The following is a 20,448-nucleotide window of genomic DNA, read 5'->3' as shown; positions in this document are numbered from 1 at the left end:
CCTGGGGACAGAGGGTAACCACCCCTAGTACTGTTGTGCCCTCCATATGGGAATAGACTGGACATATGTTGACCTAGCGGTATGGAGCACTTTCACATTGTTTGCTTAAATCGAGTTATGGTACGAGTATAAACACTCCTATGGTCACGCTATGTGCGCTTTACTAATGGAGCTGATGCGCGCCGCAATATGGGGAGATATGGTGATGACACTTCTACTATGGATTCCTACTTGTGGGAGCGTTTAGAGTGACAGGACGGTAAGGCCATCAGTTAATATGGTGGACTTGGGAAAGATATATGTAGTGCGCCTGCGCACCTTTTTTCATCCCGGAGACTGTCCGCATTGAATATTAATGGAGTGATCTCATTGCGTTCCATCCGGCAGTCAGGGGATCTATTTTTGCCCAATGAATGAGACTTGTGGCGGGCATGCGCAGTGTGACGGTGTGAACGCCGGCATGTACAGCTATTGAGCTAAAGTATATCTATTTGTTTTCCTGGTCTGGTGAGTGACAGGTTCTTTTGTAATCAATCTAATATGAATGGTATGGTACTAATTATTTTTATATATACCAATTACGATTATAAACACCATTGTATGTGAGTATTTTTAATGTTTATGTATTACTCTTTTTATATGTATGACTATACAGACAATATGTATAAATATATATATACACACACAAAAGGCATATACAGTGGAGGAAATAAGTATTTGATCCCTTGCTGATTTTGTAAGTTTGCCCACTGTCAAAGTCATGAACAGTCTAGAATTTTTAGGCTAGGTTAATTTTACCAGTGAGAGATAGATTATATATTAAAAAAAAAAGAAAATCACATTGTCAAAATTATATATATTTATTTGCATTGTGCACAGAGAAATAAGTATTTGATCCCCTACCAACCATTAAGAGTTCAGCCTCCTCCAGACCAGTTACACGCTCCAAATCAACTTGGTGCCTGCATTAAAGACAGCTGTCTTACATGGTCACCTGTATAAAAGACTCCTGTCCACAGACTCCATTAATCAGTCTGACTCTAACCTGTACAACATGGGCAAGACCAAAGAGCTTTCTAAGGATGTCAGGGACAACATCATAGACCTGCACAAGGCTGGAATGGGCTACAAAACCATAAGTAAGACGCTGGGTGAGAAGGAGACAACTGTTGGTGCAATAGTAAGAAAATGGAAGACATACAAAATGACTGTCAATCGACATCGATCTGGGCTCCATGACCCAAATAACACCGTCCACACTGTCAAGCATGGAGGTGGAAACATTATGTTTTGGGGGTGTTTCTCTGCTAAGGGCACAGGTCTACTTAACCGCATCAATGGCAGAATGGATGGAGCCATGTACCATCAAATCCTGAGTGACAACTTCCTTCCCTCCACCAGGACATTAAAAATGGCTCGTGGCTGGGTCTTCCAGCACGACAATTACCCGAAACATACAGCTAAGGCAACAAAGGAGTGGCTCAAAAAGAAGCACATTAAGGTCATGGAGTGGCCTAGCCAGTCTCCAGACCTTAATCCCATCGAAAACTTATGGAGGGAGCTGAAGATCCGAGTTGCCAAGCGACAGCCTCGAAATCTTAATGATTTACAGATGATCTGCAGAGAGGAGTGGGCCAAAATTCCATCTAACATGTGTGCAAACCTCATCATCAACTACTAAAAATGTCTGACTGCTGTGCTTGCCAACAAAGGTTTTGCCACCAAGTATTAAGTCTTGTTTGCCAAAGGGATCAAATACTTATTTCTCTGTGCACAATGCAAATAAATATATATAATTTTGACAATGTGATTTTTTTTTAAATATAATCCATCTCTCACTGGTAAAATTAACCTAGCCTAAAAATTCTAGACTGTTCATGTCTTTGACAGTGGGCAAACTTACAAAATCAGCAAGGGATCAAATACTTATTTCCTTCACTGTATATATATATATATATATATATATATATACACACACACATACATACATACATACCAACATTACAGTCCAACATGTCACTCAAGTCATGATGTCACAGTATCAGTGATTCCACACAAGTCATGATGATGTCACAATATGAAGAGATGATAAAAGTTCCAGTTCCGGACACATCCGCTGAGGGTGATAGAATTTGTGGAGAGAGATTTTTGCTTTTCAGTTGTGAAAAAATGTTAAATAAGAAGCGCAAACGTCGCTTTATTATAGAATCTGATACAGAGGACAGCGGCAGTAATGATCAGGTGAGTGGCGGCTTTACACAATGTTGTCTATGGCACATTAATATGGTGCATGTAATATAAAGCCGTATTAAATCCACACTCCTAGTATATACAGCCGATTCTCCAGAGAATCACAGCAATATCCTAGTTTACAAGCTGTGACCGGGGTATAAACATATCGACACCAGTGCCAGCTCCATCCTTATACTAGTGTCAGACTGGGGTAACTTGGGGGCAGCAGGGGAAATTATTTAAAAACCGTCCCTTTATCCAGGAGAATGAGAAGATGTTTTACTTCATATTTCTATTTGGGTTTAACATTTTTGAGATTATAAAGGTAAAATAGTAACTTTTTTTCTTTTTTCCTTCATAGTTACTGGTCAAGAAAAAGTGCAGTGAGATTTTTGAGTCCGACACAGAGGACAGCGGCAGTGATGAGAATCTACATCAGGTCGGCGGTCACTTCTCTACAGTATTTAGTTACACTTTTACATTGTTTCCTCTCCTTCATTTTAATTGTTTGGGTCTTATGTTTCGTTATTCCAGTCTCACCCGCCTATTCCAAGGTCTCCAAGTAGCCTTGAGGATGATGATGGCTTCTTTGGTCCCCATCTTTTACATATAGAGTCAGGTATACAATAAAGCTTTTGTAATAATTATCATTTTTTTTTCTTGATTAGGAAAACTGAATTACTGATAAGTTTGTGACGCTATTTGTTGTATTTTCCAGAGCCTAATTCTCCATTCAGCTTCGTGCAGAAGGAGACAAGGTAGAGTATTTCTATATAAACCATGTTATCTAGTTCATGTTATCTGGTCACTAGGTGGCAGTAAAGTTACTCTCAGCTAAGCTGTTGTGTGTTTCCATATTGTGTATGTTCCTAGATTATTTCCATGATTAATATGTGAACTTCTATTATGTTTCATTATCAGGAGACAGGAGCGTCCCATCAATAACTGTTTCCTGAGAGACCTGACTTCTCCCAGATCCAAATATGTGACCAGTTTCCATCAGCACAAACAGGAGCTGACAAGACGTCTGTACAAGTTCTACAACCAGAGCGTCTTTGACAATAAGGTATACGGTCAGAAAACATCCGTATATCATAGATGTAAAGGTGTCTCTGTCATATTTCTAGATTTCTCTCCTCCCTTCTTCTGTAGCTTCCTGAACACATGGACATCAGCTGGAATAAAAGGCTGACAAAAACATTCGGTCGCACCGGCTTCCATAAGAGCGACGAGGATCGCAGTGCCATTAATCAACTATCGGACAAAGTCTGCGATTCTGCAGGTAGGTGTCACATCATGGACGATTTCTAGATCTGCTGCTGTGAAAGCTTCCAAGTGTCGTTAATACTGATTGTAATAAATTCTTCCTTTGTCTTCAGAACGAGTTAAAAACACATTGATCCATGAGATGTGTCACGCTGCCTGCTGGATCATCGATGGACAAGCAGAGGATTCCCATGGCTGGCTGTGGAAGTCTTACTGTGACGAGGCCAACCTGACTCACCCTGAGCTGCCATGGATTAAACAATACCACAATTATGAGATCCACTACCCGGTGGTCTATGGATGCTCAGGGTGCCAATTCAGGTAAGATGCCATCTGTTATAAAAGCCTGGCATTGTGTCAAGCAGAAAAACCATGGAAAGAACAGACCTGAGGCTGGAGGGGTCATGTTCTTGTATTTCTGCCTTCTTTCTGTAATATTTGAGTATGTATAATGAGTTAGTTACCACCACTGCTTGCTTTACTGTTGTCTGGAGACTAGTCTCTACAGAAAGAATATAAGGGGGTTACCTAATTTATTCTGGATCTGTTTGGGTTTTTAGGACTTGTCTTTAATATAAGCTTTTTCTCCCCCTAGAGTTGGACGATGGACAGAGTCTCTTGACACCGAGAGGTTTTTGTGTGGCTCCTGTCACAACAAGATGGTCCTCCTGACCAAGAACTGAGAAGATCCATCAGTAGCCATCATGCTCCATCATCAGCCAGAATAAAGACCAGCAAAGATGGCAGCACATAGAAGAAGTCATCCGGAAGACCGGTGGAAAGTGACATCTCTATCTTCCACCACATTATGGTCATGTAATATATTTTGGGGCAGCACGGTGGCTCAGTGGTTAGCGCTGGTGTCGTGCACAATCGGGGTCTCGTATACAATCTGACCCAGGACAACATCTGCATGGAGTTTGTATGTTCTCCCCGTGTTTGCGTGGGTTTTCTCCGGGTACTCCGGTTTCCTCCCACACTTAAAAAAATATACTGATAGGTTAAGGATGGTGATCCCTGTACAGCGCTAAACTATATGCTGGCGCTATAAAACCAACCACAGGATATAAATCCATCATTAAATAAAACATCTCTTATAAATGACAATATTTGGTTGTTATGTTGTATGGCGTCAGTAACTCAGTGTACAGAATATTTACAAGAAAATTACAGACCATAGAATCGTGTGCTAAACTAGAAGAGTCAAAGAGGTTCTGCAGCAGCTGAGACGTGTTATATAACATTGTACAGAGCCCCAACCGCAGCTGCTACATCTGAATATAAACAAGGGGAGTTTGATGTCAGTCATTCAGACAACACCTAGAGACTATTACATAGGAACACATTCTGCCCATTCCCTTCACCCTGGACAAGGAGCGCTCCTGCCGCTGATCTCCCTTGTAACCTCCATCTTCCTCTGTTGGCAGAGATGGGTTCAGTACCAGGAAGCTGCATGTGGCACTATATGATGGGCACAGGGGCGCTGCTAGACTCTGGAGACACCTTGGACACAATGATGGTAAAGTAAGACATGAACATTAAGTAGCGCCAACATTCTTCCCGATAAACATGAGTCCCGCTGTTTACCAACCACAGAATAATTGGCTCCATCATAAGTATGTAAGGAAGTGGAGGTCGGGGCAATATGGTAAAAGGACCAGGGATCTTTGGAGATATAGGGGGTCATATTTTAACCTTTCTACACCAGTTTTCTGGAGTAGCAAAGTCGCAAAAGGGCTTAAAGAGGCTCTGTCACCAGATTAAAACGTTCATTTTTGGCCAAGTTATGAGCTATTTTATATATATATGAAAATTAGGTTTGAAATGGACAACTGGGCGTTTTTTTTCCGTTATGTCCAACTGGGCGTGTATTGTGTTTTTAACTGGCCGTGTTTACGTGTATGACGCTGACCAATCAGTGACCAGTCAGCATCATACACTCCTCTCCATTCATTTACACAGCAGCGATGTGCAGCCACATAAACAGAGATTAACGTTAATCAAGTGTCCTGACAATGAATACACATGACCATCCAGCCTGGACGTCATGTGTATTCAGAATCCTGACACTTCTGACTCTTTTCTTTGAGATTTCTAGCAAGGGAAACGAAATCTCGTTTACCTCCGTAATCTCGCGAGAGTTCACTTCCCTTGCCGGAGTCTCAAAGAAAAGATTCAGAAGTGTCAGGATTCTGAATACACATGACGTCCAGGCTGGATGATCATGTGTATTCATTATCAGGACACTTGATTAACGTTAATCTCTGTTTATGTGGCTGCACATCGCTGCTGTGTAAATCAATGGAGATGAGTGTATGATGCTGACTGGTCACTGATTGGTCAGTGTCATACACGTAAACACGCCCAGTTAAAAACACAATACACGCCCAGTTGGACATAACGAAAAAAAAACGCCCAGTTGTCCATTTCAAACCTCATTTGCATATATATTAAATAGCTCATAACTTGGCCAAAAATGAACATTTTGTTTAAAAAAACACATTACTGTTATCTACATTGCAGCGCCGATCACATGCAATAGGAGATAGGGATTTGAGAATCTGGTGACAGAGCCTCTTTAAAGTCTTTGTCTGTTTGGCCTATTTACACCGCTTTCATCGCTTTCGTAGAAAAGTGGCGTGGCTTTGAAAAAGGGGCATGGTTACAGCGGCCTGACACATTTATTATAATTTACATCAGAAAACTGGCATAAAATTTAGTAAAATATATTCCAGGTTCCTTAGTGGCGTAAATTTAACTCTATGAAGCATGGTAAGATAGAGGCCCATGCTAGGCCTCGTACCTTGTCCCCCCCAATCAGACTACCCTCCCCCACCACACTATTACACTGTTGAATTAAAAAAATAATAAAAGAAATGAAAAAATTATGCTCATCTTTTCGTTTCTCTTCTCCGCTACGACTCCCTCAGCATGACGCGGCTCATACAATGTAATGACGCTGGGCGCTATCAGGATGTTTTATGTGATGCAGCACTGATGACGTTGAAGTGCTGTATCGCATATAAGGCCCTGGCGCTGCTCGCCATCAGGACGATGTATGTGTCACACTGAAATTATGAAGAATCCCCTTCATAGATGATGATCCATGGGCATAGGGATCACAGGGGCGCAAACCAGTGTCCCGATTGGGTCCCCATTGTTGGAAGGGTGACGTAGGTCAAGGTCTAGTGCACCGAAATAATAGGGGGGCCACTATGTTCTCATTGGGTAATAAGCCAATTATCTTCTATTGAAATTCAAGACCTCAATTCCCACCATTTAGTGGTTTTGGCCTCTATCATTGGCCATGCTTTTAGCCAATCAGTGACAGGTTGTCCCCGTGATTCTGTTTTGAACATTTATGAGCATTTTACAAGGGTCCATAAATATTTTACTTTAGATACGGGGCGCAGAAGACAGTATTCCTATACTTGCCCTTCTCGGGTCCTGATGAGTCCTGACAACACAACGTTGTGCGCAGCGCATCCAATAATGCAATAAAAAAATCTTAACGGAAGCAAAGATAACTGATGTACATGGTTGTGAAAATCTTCTGCAATCTCCTAAATAAATTAAAAACTCTTCTGTACGGAAATCTAAGAAATACAGAAAGGAATAGAATCCAGTGAAAGAAACTCTTCGAACCGATAGATGTCAAGTTCTGGCCCGAGTTGATGATCTTTCAGCTGAATATAATAAAAATTCTATCTGTTGTCAGTGAATGAACCTGGTTAAGAAAGTGATTTACAAATAATGATTTCCCCTGCTGCGGCCAGGGGAATGTCCTGGAGTCAACTATATCTGCGCCCTCAGGACGCAGATACAGTAGAATCCAATGCTGAAGTAGGGAACCGTCAGTTTCCTGATCCAGCATTAGTACAGAGCGGAGGAACAGGGGGAGTTCCTCCACTCGACGAGTACTCCCCTGGCACAGTGCTACTTTAAGGGCTGAGCCGGGGAAGCTCTTGGCATCACTGTCCATATATGGACAGTGACATCAGTAGCTTCTCCAGGAGTGGAATCCCCTGCCAGAGAGTTGCCGATGCTCTGGCCGGGGATTCCGCTCCCAGAGGCAACCCCTGATGTCACTGTTCATATATGGACAGTGGCGTCAGGGGCTATTCCAGGAGCGGAATCCCCTGCCAGAGAGTTGCTGACCCTCTGGCTGGGGATTCCGCTCCTAGAGGCAGCTCCTGATGTCACTGTCCATATATGGACAGTGAGTTCGGTGGCTCCTGCAGGAACAGAATCCCTGTCCAGAACTTGCCGACGCTAAGGCCCGGGAATCTGTTCCTGGCATTACTATCCATATATGGACAGTGACGTCAGGGGCTTTACCTGGAGCAGAATCCCCAGAGTGTGGCCGATGCTCTGGTCCGGCATTCCGCTCCTACAGGGAACCCCAATGGCGCTATCTACAGGGGGTAGAGCCATCTAGGCTGTGACACTATATAGGGGCGCTATCTACTGGGGACACTGTGGCGCTATCTACATGGGCACTGTGTGTGGCATTATTTACATGGGAGCTGTGACACCATCTATGTGAGCACTGGCACTAGGGGGCATTCGACTGTATGGGAGCAGCTATGGGGGCATTCGACTGTAAGGGGTCAGCTATGGGGGAAGCTATGGGGGCGTTATGCTGTATGGGGCAGCTATGGGGGCATTATACTGTATGGAAGAATCTGTGTGGGCATGTGAGGGGCATCTGTGTGGGCATTATACTGTATGGGGGCATCTGTAGGGGCATTATACTGTATTGGGGAAACTATGGGGACATTATACTATATGTGGGCAGCAATGGAGGCATTTTGCTGAATGGGGGCAGCTATGGGACATTAAGCTGTATGGGGGAAGTTAGGTATTATACTGTATGAGAGGCATCTGCGTGGGCATTATACTGTTTTGGGGAATCTGTGTGGGCATTCTACTGCATGGGGGCATCTGTGTTGGCTTTATACTGTATGGGTACATCTATCGGTGCATTATACTGTATGGTGGCAACTTTGGAGGCATTATACTGTATGGGGCAGCTATTTGGCACTATGAGAGTATGATACTGTGTGGGCTGAACCGGGTGTGTAAGGGCGTGGATTGGGTGGGATTAGAGGCTTGGTTTAAATTGAAAAAAGTTGTCCCTCTTTACAGTAATTGAAAGTTAGCAGGCTTGCTAGTCCTAGTATCATTCTCACATGTCACCATCTCCCGCTAACATTATATCACCCTTCCCTTCCAGGCACTCGGACTATTGATGTCAAACAATTATAATATAGAGGAAGCATTGGATGATCTGCCAAAATTTACACCAATCACAGAAGGCTGGACAGTGGAGGAGAAGAAAATATTTGAAAAAGGAATAAAAAAGTATGAGAAGACGTTCCACCTAATCCAGTCAATGGTAAGGACTGTGAGGAGCGGGAGGTGCAGCACTGAGAAATAAGTGTCTCTTTGTGTGTATTCCAAACCGTATCCAAAAACCGTATTCGTTTTTACTGCGATTTGGTGTGTTTTTCAATGCGGTTTTTACTGTACCTTCAGGGCGATTTGTTATTCATCTATTTATATATTTAATTATCTGTGTTATAATTTAAATAATAAAGCTGTGGCCACTTCCACATTTTTCTATATTCGTTGTCATGTGTTTTATTTAGGACATAAGCTTGGTACAGATAGCGACTGGTAGGTTTTATTCATTTTATCCTGTCATTCCGGCCATTTCCTTTTATATTCCCAGTTCCTCTTTCTTTTTATTCGGTGAGCGGCTCCATGATCAGGGGACTGTAAAGTGCGTACACTCCTACCGGGGTCATGTTACTTCACCCACTCCCCTTCCCCATTATTGGCCATACCCTTTACCAAACCCTCGTCCCTATAATAAAACTCGGACACTTGGGTTGGATAAATTTGGCCACAGCAGCCATTTTATTTACAAACAAACATAATGAACAACAATTTACAAACAATAATAGCAATGGAAGGGGAGTCCTTGGAGCTACAAAAGTCTGTCACCAAACAGCCCACCTGCATCGTATTTTACTCCCAGCCGTCACCCTACTGGCTCAGGGGCACCGTTATACCTGCAGTTGGCTGACCTAAACCGCAACCACTCCCCGGGACACCACCCAGCAGGAGCCCAAATTGACCAGACTACCAACCATAATAAATTGGGGAGGGACCATACCCCCGATGAATCCCCCGCCCACAGTAATTTACCACCAACTCCAAGGACCCCCAATCCGCCATACATCTGCTGCAACATCGCAAATCCGTTCAACAGCATCCTCCGACACCTGCGGGAAAAAAACAAACAACGAGCAACAAAGTGAAAAACCAAAATTGCCAATACACAGACGAACAAAAACATTTAGGGAGGTATGGCGGGACAAGCTTTCCTGTGCTGCTAGGTGTAATGGCGGCGTCCTTCCTCTCTGCAACCCTTAAAGGAACAGTGTCATCACAAATTATTTTTTTATATGTTAAAGATGTTAGTGCTTTATTAAAAACGTTTATATTCATTTGTGTGTTTGTGTTTTACTTTTTCTTATTTTTACACTTTTTCTTCCCTATGGGGGCTGCCATTTTTTGTTCCATTTCTGTGTGTGTCGATTAACGACACATACAGACATGGAATACGGCAGCCACAGTCCCATAGGGACTGCGAACGGCTCCCGTCCCATTGACTGCAGTGTACGGCGTCTGTGTGGGAACTGCGCATGCGCCGCTCCCACACAGTCCTATTCGAAATTGGCGCCGTCCGGCGCCATTTTCCTGTGGACCGGAAGTCGCGGCCGGACAGTAATATTACTACTTCCGGTCGCGTCTTCCGGATTTGTGCACTTGCACCAGCGGCAGCAAACGGAGCGGACGGGCCGGAGGGAGCCGCGGCGGCAGGAGCAGGTAAGAGATTTCAATGTATGTTCGTGTTTGTGTGTGTTTACTACTGTATGTAAACCTACTACACTGTGGGTTAGCTAAAAAAATGGCGACACACAGTGTAGGAGGTTACATCGTTCAAACCCCTCGTTTATCCCGGCACTAGCCAGGATAAAGGAGGGGGGGATGCTGAGAGCTCACTAGAGCGAGGGCTTTTAACCCAATGTTGCAATGCTGCAATTTTGGGAACAGCTCCATCTAGTGACCAAAAATGGGTAGTATTATAAATTAGAAATAATTTATAATATTACATGGACTCGTGCAAAAAAATAAAAAAAATTTGAACAATGTTTAATCACCCACACACTAAATGTTTAATTTTTAAAAAAAAAACATGTTTTTCTGGCAACACATTCCCTTTAAGTATCCTAGCCTCGCCGCACTAACCTCCGCCCCCCACTACCTCCTAACCACCCCTCCTAACTCCCTTAACTCCTTCCCTGATCATGGTGGCCTCCCCCTAGGGCATTCTGCCGGGTCCGGCCTGTACTTGATAAGGGGACTGTAGAGTGCGTACACTCGTACCGGGGGCATGTTACTTCACCCACTCCCCTTCCCCATTATTGGCCATACCCTTTACCAAACGCCCATCCCTATAATAAAACTCGGACACTTGGGTTGGATAAATTTGGCCACAGCAGCCATTTTATTTACAAACAAACATAATAAACAACAATTTACAAATAATAATAACAATGGAAGGGGAGTCCTTGGAGCTACAAAAGTCTGTCACCAAACAGCTCACCTGCATCGTATTTTACTCCCAGCCGTCACCCTACTGGCTCAGGGGCACTGTACCCATACCCGAAACTGGCCGATTAACCTTCACCCGGGCTTTATTTAAACGCGCCACTGACCTGGCATGCCGCCAAACCTTACGCGGGACAATCTCCAACCATACCACCTTAATTCCCGGGAAACTGGACCACACCATGAGTAAATTATATTTAATATCCCTAATCAATTCCTGGAAAGGACGACTACTCAAATCATTACCCCCGACGTGCAAAACCAAGACATCCGGGGCTCTGTCCATCTGCGCAAACCTATGCGCGTCAGGCAACACCCGACTGCACACCATCCCTCTACTCCCCAGCCCCAGCCACCGCACAACTACCTCCTCCCGCCAAAAACCCAACTGCCGCCCATCTGGACGAACATCAGCCCGCTCCGCCCCCCAATGAACGTACGAATGCCTGACGATCCACACTTATCGGCCCGAGGGACCTGGAAAATAAAAACCAACTGATTAAAACAAAACTATGCACGGATGTGAGCGAACAGTGAGGAGGAGAGAAAAACGAGAGGGAGAGAGAGAGAATGGAGGAGGGATTACGACTTTATTATCATAAAAACTGAGGGCGCACATACAGCTGGAAGCGGCGGGAATCCCATGGACCTATCTGCTTCACCACCTCCTCCCCCAACCCCCATGACACCGCCTCCGTCGCCGCCCCAATACGAAATGAATGGGGGCAAAACAAAGACTCCTCCAATCCCAACTGCCGCAGACACCTACGAAAAACCCACGTAAACTGGTACCAGGACAGAAAGGACCCGTCCTCGTGACACAACAACTGTCCCCTCAGTACCGGCGAAACCTCTCTGTACCCCGCAAAGCATGCGACCCGGCACATCCTGGCCCCCCCTAATACCACTCTCTTACCCCGACCCCCCTGATCCGTCTTAGAACACCGGATCCAAAATTCCACACTCCTGTCCGTCAACAACACATCTTCCATCCTCAACCCCACAAGCCTCCTTGTGCTGGGCACCACCAGCTCCCCAATCCTCAGGGCCCCAAAAAACGCCCACGAGAACGCCACTCTATATAGAGTCACCTTGAAACTAGAAAAACAAATGTCACCCAACACCCCCCACAACTGTTCCAACAACATGAAAGACACTGGGCGCCGACGGTCCGGCAAAATCCTCCCCTTCCTATAACCCCTCAGAGACTTGATGGAGAGAAAAGATAGGACCACCGGCGCTGCTTATGTTGAACGATGAGCAATATGGAGGCTTAGACAGGCATCAAGGTAAAGACTTTATTGTCAGAGGCTACGTGTTTCAACACCGGACTAGTGTCTTCATCAGGCCAATACAGACTGTGTGGTTCACGCACATTTATACACACAGAAAGGCAGAAAAAAACGCCAAAGAGACAGGTTAAAGGTACAAAGGCAATATATAACATATTTATAGCGAATGCAAACATATATACATGTGTGGTATTAGAGACCGCTTAAAACGTTGGAACTGACAAAAATGATAAATTAAAAAATGATAACCAGAATGTGAATAGTGAGGCTATAGTGCCGTTACGAATCGGCATACTGCGCGGATAAAAATTATCTTATTATAAGTAATCATTGTTGAGATGGATAAACCGGAAGGGAGACTAACATGTCTCTGGAGGAGAGGACACGAAAATATGTAGTTATATTAAGGAAAAAACAATTGCAACACAGCGACGCTAAACAAGCGTCCCTGGTTGTTAGGACAACAGGAAAAATACGGTGGCTGAAGAGGAACAAAAACCAAGCGTTGGAACGCATGGTGGACCGCAAATGCAGTACGGAGAACAGTGACAGCAACAGCTGGGCAGTGAGGAGCAGAAGTACAACAAACAGGGAGTACCAATCGATACTAAAAGGTATTTGGAATAGGAATAAATTATCTATCAAAACCTAAATTAAAAGGTTTATAAAAATATTTAAAACAGCATAAAAAGATTTGGTAAATATTTAAGAGGTGAAATTAAACAATTTTCGGAAACAATGAGAGTAGCTGCAAGCATTATTATTACAATAAAAGCATATAGAATATACAGTTACAATGATATTAACCCTATCTTGGCACTGACAGTGAGAATGATACTCATTCTAAAGAAGATTCCGTAAGGTCATTCAGACCATTGGGATGTAGAGTTCCCAATTTGTATATCCAAAAATTCTCCCTCTGCTTGAGCCTAATAAATCTATCAGGTATATCAAATGGTATTTGCTCAATGGGAGTAACCATAATGTTCACAAAATTTCAATTATGCTTAAATGTGCAATGCCGTGACACACTCTGTTTCAGGAAACCTTTGCTGACATTGAACCTATGCTTATTAATGCGGTTCCTCAGTGTTTGTGTAGTGCGACCCACATACTGTAGGTTACATGTGCACTGTAGCACATAGACTACAAAAGTACTCCCACAATTGAGGTGATTTTTAATCGGAAATCTTTCACCTGTTACTGTAGAAAGATACTCCGTGCATTTGTTAGTGATGTTATTGCAGCATAGGCACCTATTACGACCACAACGGAAGGAACCTTTCAAATCTGTTAATAAACCTTGGTTTTTCTTTTTTATACTACACATTTTACTAGGGGCTATTAGATTCTTTAATGTTTTGGCCCGTCTGAATGTGATTGCGGGTTTGTCAGGAATTAAGGGTTTCAAAAATGGGTCATTAACTAAAATATGCCAATGTTTCCTTAGGATGGACGTGATCAAATTGCTTCCTTTATTAAATGAGGTTATAAAATTAGTGCTGTGTTCACCATGATTAGAACTCTTATTGGTAGTTGGTGTTTTTATTTGTATACATTCTTTTTGGGTCATAGCCCTAGCTTTCAGCTCTGCACCCCTAATTAGACTCCTTGGGAAACCTTTTTCCAAGAATCTCTTAATGAGAATCCCACATTCTTTATTGAAACTGGCTTCATCAGAACAGTTTTTCCTGATCCTACGGTATTGGCCGAAAGGAACATTTTTCAGCCATGGCGAATAGTGCGCACTTTTAAAATCGACATAACTGTTCACATCTACCGTTTCGAAATGAATCCTAGTCGAGAAACGGCCACCCTTTTTTTCAATTGTTAGGTCCAAAAAATCAATAATATTGTCCGAAAAAGTATGTGTAAAAGTAAGGCCAAAAACATTGTTATTTAAATAGTCTATAAAAGCACTAGCAGTAGATGAGTCTCCCTTCCAAATAAAAAACAGATCATCAATATAACGTCTGTAAAGGACAATTTTATCTCTAAAGATATGTTCGCTCAATATGAGGGATTCCTCGAACGATCCCATATATAAATTTGCGTAGGAGGGAGCGAAGCGCGACCCCATCGCACAACCTTTGATCTGTCTATAAAAATTGCCATCAAAACTAAAAACATTATGTGTTAAAATGAACTCAACACAATCCATAATAAAATTGAGCTGTACATTAGAAAAACGTGAATCAGTTAAAAGAAAACTAGAAATGGCTTGTAAACCTTGTACATGTGGGATATTTGTGTACAGGGAGGACACATCAGCGGTGAGAAAACCGATATCTGACAGATCACATGTAGAATGTAACTCAAAAAGATCCCTGATGAGCTGTGTAGAATGCTTGAGAAAAGATGGTAATTTTAAAACAAAAGGCTGGAGATGGATATCTACAAAATGTGACAGGTTGCTGGTTAAAGACCCTATGCCTGAAATGATTGGTCGGGTGATGTAGCGGGTAAAATGAGGATTTTGGTTGTAACTTAGTCCTAACTGGCATGGGAATATCTGTTGGAATTTGATCAAGCAGAACAGGAGATGGAGAAATAGCAAAATGGCGTAATATAGTCATCTTTCGCATGAATTTATTAAGATCCATGAATAGTTCAAACCCGTCAGGAGACGAGGTGGGACAAAATGAAAGTCCTTTGGATAACAAACTGATTTCGTCAGCATTTAGGGTATATTTAGACAAATTGAAGATTTTAACTATGTCAGCTTGTATTTCTTTTTTAGTGACAGGGGTAGGATCTTTGGTATGGTGCCTCCCCCCCTCAGGGCCTGGCCGACCGAAAAACAATTTGTAACATCCCTGTACCCCCGGAGCTTAAAACCAAAAGCCAGGGCTACCACAAAACGACTAACCTTGGACACCGACCAGCCCGCAATAGAGACCTGTCCTAGAAAAACCAACAACGCCACCACCCGATCGTCATCCGTCCTTACCCCATCCAGAACTGGCAGCCAACTTTCCCACTCCCGACACGCTGAATCATAAGCAGCCCAAGTACCCGGAGCAAGCGAGGCTTGAATCAATCCTCCTGCGGCTCGTAACCCAGCCCCCACAGCCACTCCGGGCAAGAGATCCCTTTCGCCTCCGCTTCCGGAGCCACCATCCGGAAACGGTCCTACTGTAATAGAGAGAGAGAATCTGGATGTCATTCTGGACCCCCGGCACATGAACCGCCACAACTCAAGCGTTCAATGACAGGCAACGTAAAACCAAGTGTCGCAACAGCCGAACGACCGGGGGAGACTAAGCTGACACATTATTAATAGCCCCCACCACCCCCAAGTTGTCACAATGGAAACAAACCTTGCTGTCCCGAAACCTCTCACTCCAAATTTCCACCGCCACTACTATGGGAAACAGCTCAAGGGAGGCAAGGTTCTGCACCAAACCCAACTCCGCCCACTTCTCCGACCACCGAGCCGCGCACTACTGTCCCTTGCAGTAAGCCCCAAACCCCACGCCCCTCGCAGTTTCTGTAAACAACTCCCACTCCACGCTGTCAATCACCGGGGACATGATCAAGGACTTCCCATTATAACAATGTAAAAACTCAAACCAAACTGCCAAATCCGCCCTAAGCTCTTTATTCAGACGAATAAAATTATGCGGGGCCGACACCCCAGACGTCGCTCCCGACAGCCGCCTGCTAAAAATCCGACCCATGGGCATGATCCTACAAGCAAAATTGAGCTTTCCCAACAAGGACTGCAATGCGCGCAAAGAGATCTTCCGCAAGTGCCTAGCCCGATCCACCTCCACCCGCAAAGCCTCCAATTTATCCTCCGGGAGCCGACACTCCATCCTCACAGAATCAATGGAGATTCCCAAAAAGACCAGACAGGAGCTAGGCCCCTCTGTTTTGTCCTGGGCCAAAAGCACCCCGAACCTCTTTGCCACCCACTCCATGGTGCTCAACAAAGTAGAACAAACCGAAGAACCGGCTAGACCAACACACAGGAAATCGTCCAAGTAATGTATCACCGACGAGACCTCCGCCACATGGCACACCACCCACTCCAGGAAAGAACTAAAATCCTCAAAATAGGCACAGGAATACGAACACCCCATAGGGAGGCAGCGATCCACAAAATAAGCCCCGTCCCAATAACACCCTAACGGCCGTATGCTATCAGGATGCACAGGGAGGAGGCGAAAAGCCGACTCAATATCCGTTTTCGCCATTAAAGCCCCCACCCCATGACGGCGCACCCATGCAACCCTGCATCAAACGATGTGTAAACCACCGAGCAAAATTCCGGAGAAATCCCGTCTTCAACCGATCGCCCCCCGCGGGTAAGATGAATGATGTATGAGCCGAAACTTATTCGGCTCCTTCTTGGGCACCACCCCCAGCGGCCACACCACTAAATCCGGTAATGGGCAACACTCAAACGGACCCGCCATACGCCCCAATTCCACCTCCTTCCGCAACTTATCTCCAACTACCCCCAGATACTGCAACGCTGAATGCAAATTCCGCAAGGTAAAAGACACCTTATGTGCAGGGGCAGGGATACGAAAACCAACCCGAAAACCATTCAATAACAAAACTGCCCTGGACCTATCAGGGAATCTATTTAGAAAGGGCTCCATTTCTTCCCACCTCACCGGCGTCAGGCCCTTGACTAGCGCCCCCAGCCTCCCGTCCTTTGCCTTTACGAAAACATTTAACTGCCCCGTGAGAGATCCCCCCGCAGGAGGAGCAACTATGTTTAAACTTGCAACCCGGTCCGAACTTACACTGGCCTTCATTAAACTGACAGCAAATCCCGGATTTTCCTCCTGCCCCACCTGATCCCCCCCCCAGAAGGCAAGGAGGGGCCGGCTGACCCGACCCCACCCCCAGGAAAGCACTGGCCAAAGCGCACTGGAGCCATGACCCGCAATATCTTTGTTATCCCATCTAATGTCAGGTCGCACTGCCTTCCGCTGTCGGAACTGCACATCATAGCGCAGCCACGTCTGCCCGCCATAAACTCGATGAGCCTCCCCAATAGCATCCATGTAACAGAAGAGGCCGGAAAACAATGTACAGGCGTCTTCTGTCCAATTACGCTCACCAAAATCGCAAACGCCTGCAACCAATTGACAAAAGTTTGAGGAATCAACCGATACCGACGTTTTTCTTCCTTCTCCTTCTTGCTTTCCAACAATTTCCCTTTATCTAAATTAAACTTCTCCAACGGCAATAACGAAAAAATTTCAACATATTCATCCCTGCATATTTTTTCCCTTACTTCAGACTTCAGATGCGACACCAATGGGCCCTCAAAACATACATAGACCTCGCCCTTCGCCTTATCATCCAACCGCACCTCATCCACCGCCCCATCCTTTTCCGACTGCACCGACACTGCCACACCCGATTCCTTAGACACCCCCCAGCTCCACATGGCGTGCTATCCACCACTGCAGGCCCCACCGATGGCCCCACCCATGCTGAAATCGCGCCAAAAGCTCACGCACACAACCCAACAATTCCCGAATCACCCCCCCCTCACCAACCGCACTCCCTGGACTCCCCCCCGCTACACCCCGGCAACCCCATAGGCACAAGTGAACCCCCACCCCCGGGGACCGAAATATAGCAGGCAACGAAAAAGTAGGAGACATCAACTCACCGGGCTGCGCAGGTGCTGTGTCCCCACCAGCCGGGGTGAAGGATCCATCCAGACGTCCCTCTTGGTCACCGAACTCCCAGTCGTCAACTTAATCCTGACCAGCCGGCCCAGGACAAGCGCCACACGACTGACATCCACGACCCTCCAAGGAAGCGCTCCGGACTAGCGCAGATGAACTGGGCCTCTCCGCCCATCTGTCGGGGGCCTCGTCCACCCCGAGGCCCGCAGGTAGCCGCCCACCTGCCCGCCGTGTCACCACCGACCGTGGTACACGCCTGGAACCCGTGACTTCATCTTGGGGACAGGCGGCCCGCCCAACTGGATCATCGCCAGCACGGCCCACCGCAAGTTCTGGATCCCGTCGTCTGGAGGCAGAGGGCGGTCCCAGCTGCAAGGGCGCCTGCCCCCCCACCTCCACTGAGCCAGGCCGGCTTCCAGGATTCCTATCAGACCGGGCCGTCCTGCACCCGGCAGCCGAGCGAGGGGCCCGGTCTGGAGGATCCCTCGTGGGGCCCCTTACCCTGCGCCTGGCTCGCGGCATGACTTCTGGGCTCAACCTCTCCGGAGGCCTCGTGTGAAGGGACCGCCGCCGGGAGGAGATGACCTCACCGCCTGCGCCCCGGATCCAAGCACCGACACTGCCTCTGCTCCTGCCCCTGGACCAGAGGGCTCCACTCGCTCCTCGTGTCGTCCGCTCACCGCCGAGCTCGAAGCCGCCGACAGCGGGCCGGAAAGCCCCAGCCCCTCCGCCAGCCAAGCCATGCCTCGTTCTGCCACTGCCGCCCGGAGCTGAGTGAGTAGTGCATCCATGCTTTAAAGCAGTACAGGACAAGCTCTCCTGTGTTGCTGGGTGTAATGGCGGCGTCCTTCCTCTCTGCCACCCTTAAGTATCCTAGCCTCGCCCCACTAACCTCCTCACCCCCACTACCGCCTAACCACCTCTCCTAACTCCCTTAACTCCTTCCCTGCCTACATCCCTGATCATGGTGGCCTCCCCCTAGGGCATTCTGCCGGATCCGGCCTGTACTGAGATGTAATCATGTAATAAACCTGACATTGTAACTTCTACTGGAGGCTTCAGATCTGTATGATGTCCATAATTCCTATGAAGGGGAAGATGATGAGAGCAGTAGTACCAGTCATGTGTAGTAATGACTCCAGACATGGTGTAGTCAGGGGGGTAAATAGATTCAGATGTTATTTTATTTATTTAGCAGCAAAAAAATATAAAGAATTTACTGATACAAATGATATTTTCTTCTTTTACAGAATTCGGAGAAATTCCACAAAAAATAATTTTTAGAAAGCTTTGGTCACCAGATCACCAAATACTGGATGCCAAATGTAAGTATCTAAATTTGCAGTTAGATATAACATTTAGATGTAGAAGAGCTGATGTTCACAGATATAGCAGAGTTCATTTTATCACATACAGAAGAGCGGAGTTTGTCATTTGTTTTTTTAAATGACACTTATAAACCCACTAAATTATCTTTACTCTATGACCAGGGGTGTAACTAGAAAGACTGGGCCCCATAGAAAACTTTTGACTGCCCCCCCCCCTTCCCCTGGGTGCCACACAACCCCCCCTAGTAGATAGTGCCTCCCTGTAGATTCCGCCACACAGTGCCCCCTGTAGATAGTACCATACAGCCCCCCCTTTAGATAGCGCCATACACAGCCCCCTGTATATAGCACCATACAGCCCCCTGTAGATAGCGCCATACAGCCCCGTCCCTGTATAAAGCGCCATACAGCCCCCCTGTAGATAGCCTCATACAGCCCCCTGTAGATAGCATCATACAGCCACCTCCCTGCATATAGCGCCATTCAGCCCCCCTGTAGATAGCCTCATGCAGCCCCCCTGTAGATAGCTCCATACAGCCCCCTCCCTGTATATAGTACCATACAGCCACCTGTATATAGCACCATACAGCCCCCTGTATATAGCACCATACAGCTCCCCTGTATAAAGCGCCATACAGCCCCCCTATATATAGCACCATACAGCCCCCTGTATATAGCACCATACAGCCCCCTAGATAACGCCATACAGCCCCCCTGTATATAACACCATACAGCCCCCCCTGTAGGGGATACATGTGTGATCGCACCAACCGAACCAAAAGTCCCCGAAGTTCTCCATTAGAAACCTCGGACTGCCGGGGTCTGCGTCCGGCAGCTCAATAAAAATTAAAGGAGCGCCGGCCACTCATGCGCAGAAGCGCGACCGGCGCTCCATTTATTTCTACGGAGCTCCCGGACACAGACCCCAGTAAGCAGAGGCTGGGCAAATGGAAAAGGTAGGGAATTGTAGCTGGCATAGGGGAATTAAAG

At 45.9% G+C, this 20,448-nt stretch overlaps 1 protein-coding gene across 1 annotated transcript; it reads left to right on the top strand.

Moving 5' to 3' along the window:
- The first annotated feature begins 2,132 nt into the window (after positions 1 to 2,132).
- Positions 2,133 to 4,605, top strand: LOC142664590 (germ cell nuclear acidic protein-like). Its single transcript, XM_075843753.1, has 8 exons — positions 2,133 to 2,241; positions 2,594 to 2,671; positions 2,767 to 2,851; positions 2,951 to 2,990; positions 3,154 to 3,298; positions 3,385 to 3,514; positions 3,612 to 3,819; positions 4,094 to 4,605. The coding sequence occupies exons 1-8, from the start codon at positions 2,170 to 2,172 to the stop codon at positions 4,179 to 4,181; spliced, it is 846 nt and encodes a 281-aa protein (XP_075699868.1). The 5' UTR covers positions 2,133 to 2,169; the 3' UTR covers positions 4,182 to 4,605.
- The last annotated feature ends 15,843 nt before the right edge of the window (positions 4,606 to 20,448 follow it).

The sequence above is a fragment of the Rhinoderma darwinii genome, chromosome 12, assembly GCF_050947455.1.
Source record: "Rhinoderma darwinii isolate aRhiDar2 chromosome 12, aRhiDar2.hap1, whole genome shotgun sequence".
NCBI classification, from domain to species: Eukaryota; Metazoa; Chordata; class Amphibia; order Anura; family Rhinodermatidae; genus Rhinoderma; species Rhinoderma darwinii.
The sequence above is the reverse complement of the archived record's forward strand: the minus strand, read 5'-3'. Positions and strand labels throughout refer to the sequence as shown.

Excerpts from the sequence above, each read along its gene's own strand:
- LOC142664590 (XM_075843753.1), top strand. The coding sequence starts at position 2,170 with ATGTTAAATAAGAAGCGCAAACGTCGCTTTATTATAGAATCTGATACA. Across the intron at positions 2,242-2,593 it reads ACAGCGGCAGTAATGATCAG|TTACTGGTCAAGAAAAAGTG; the intron begins GTGAGTGGCGGC and ends TTTCCTTCATAG. Across the intron at positions 3,820-4,093 it reads TGCTCAGGGTGCCAATTCAG|AGTTGGACGATGGACAGAGT; the intron begins GTAAGATGCCAT and ends TTCTCCCCCTAG.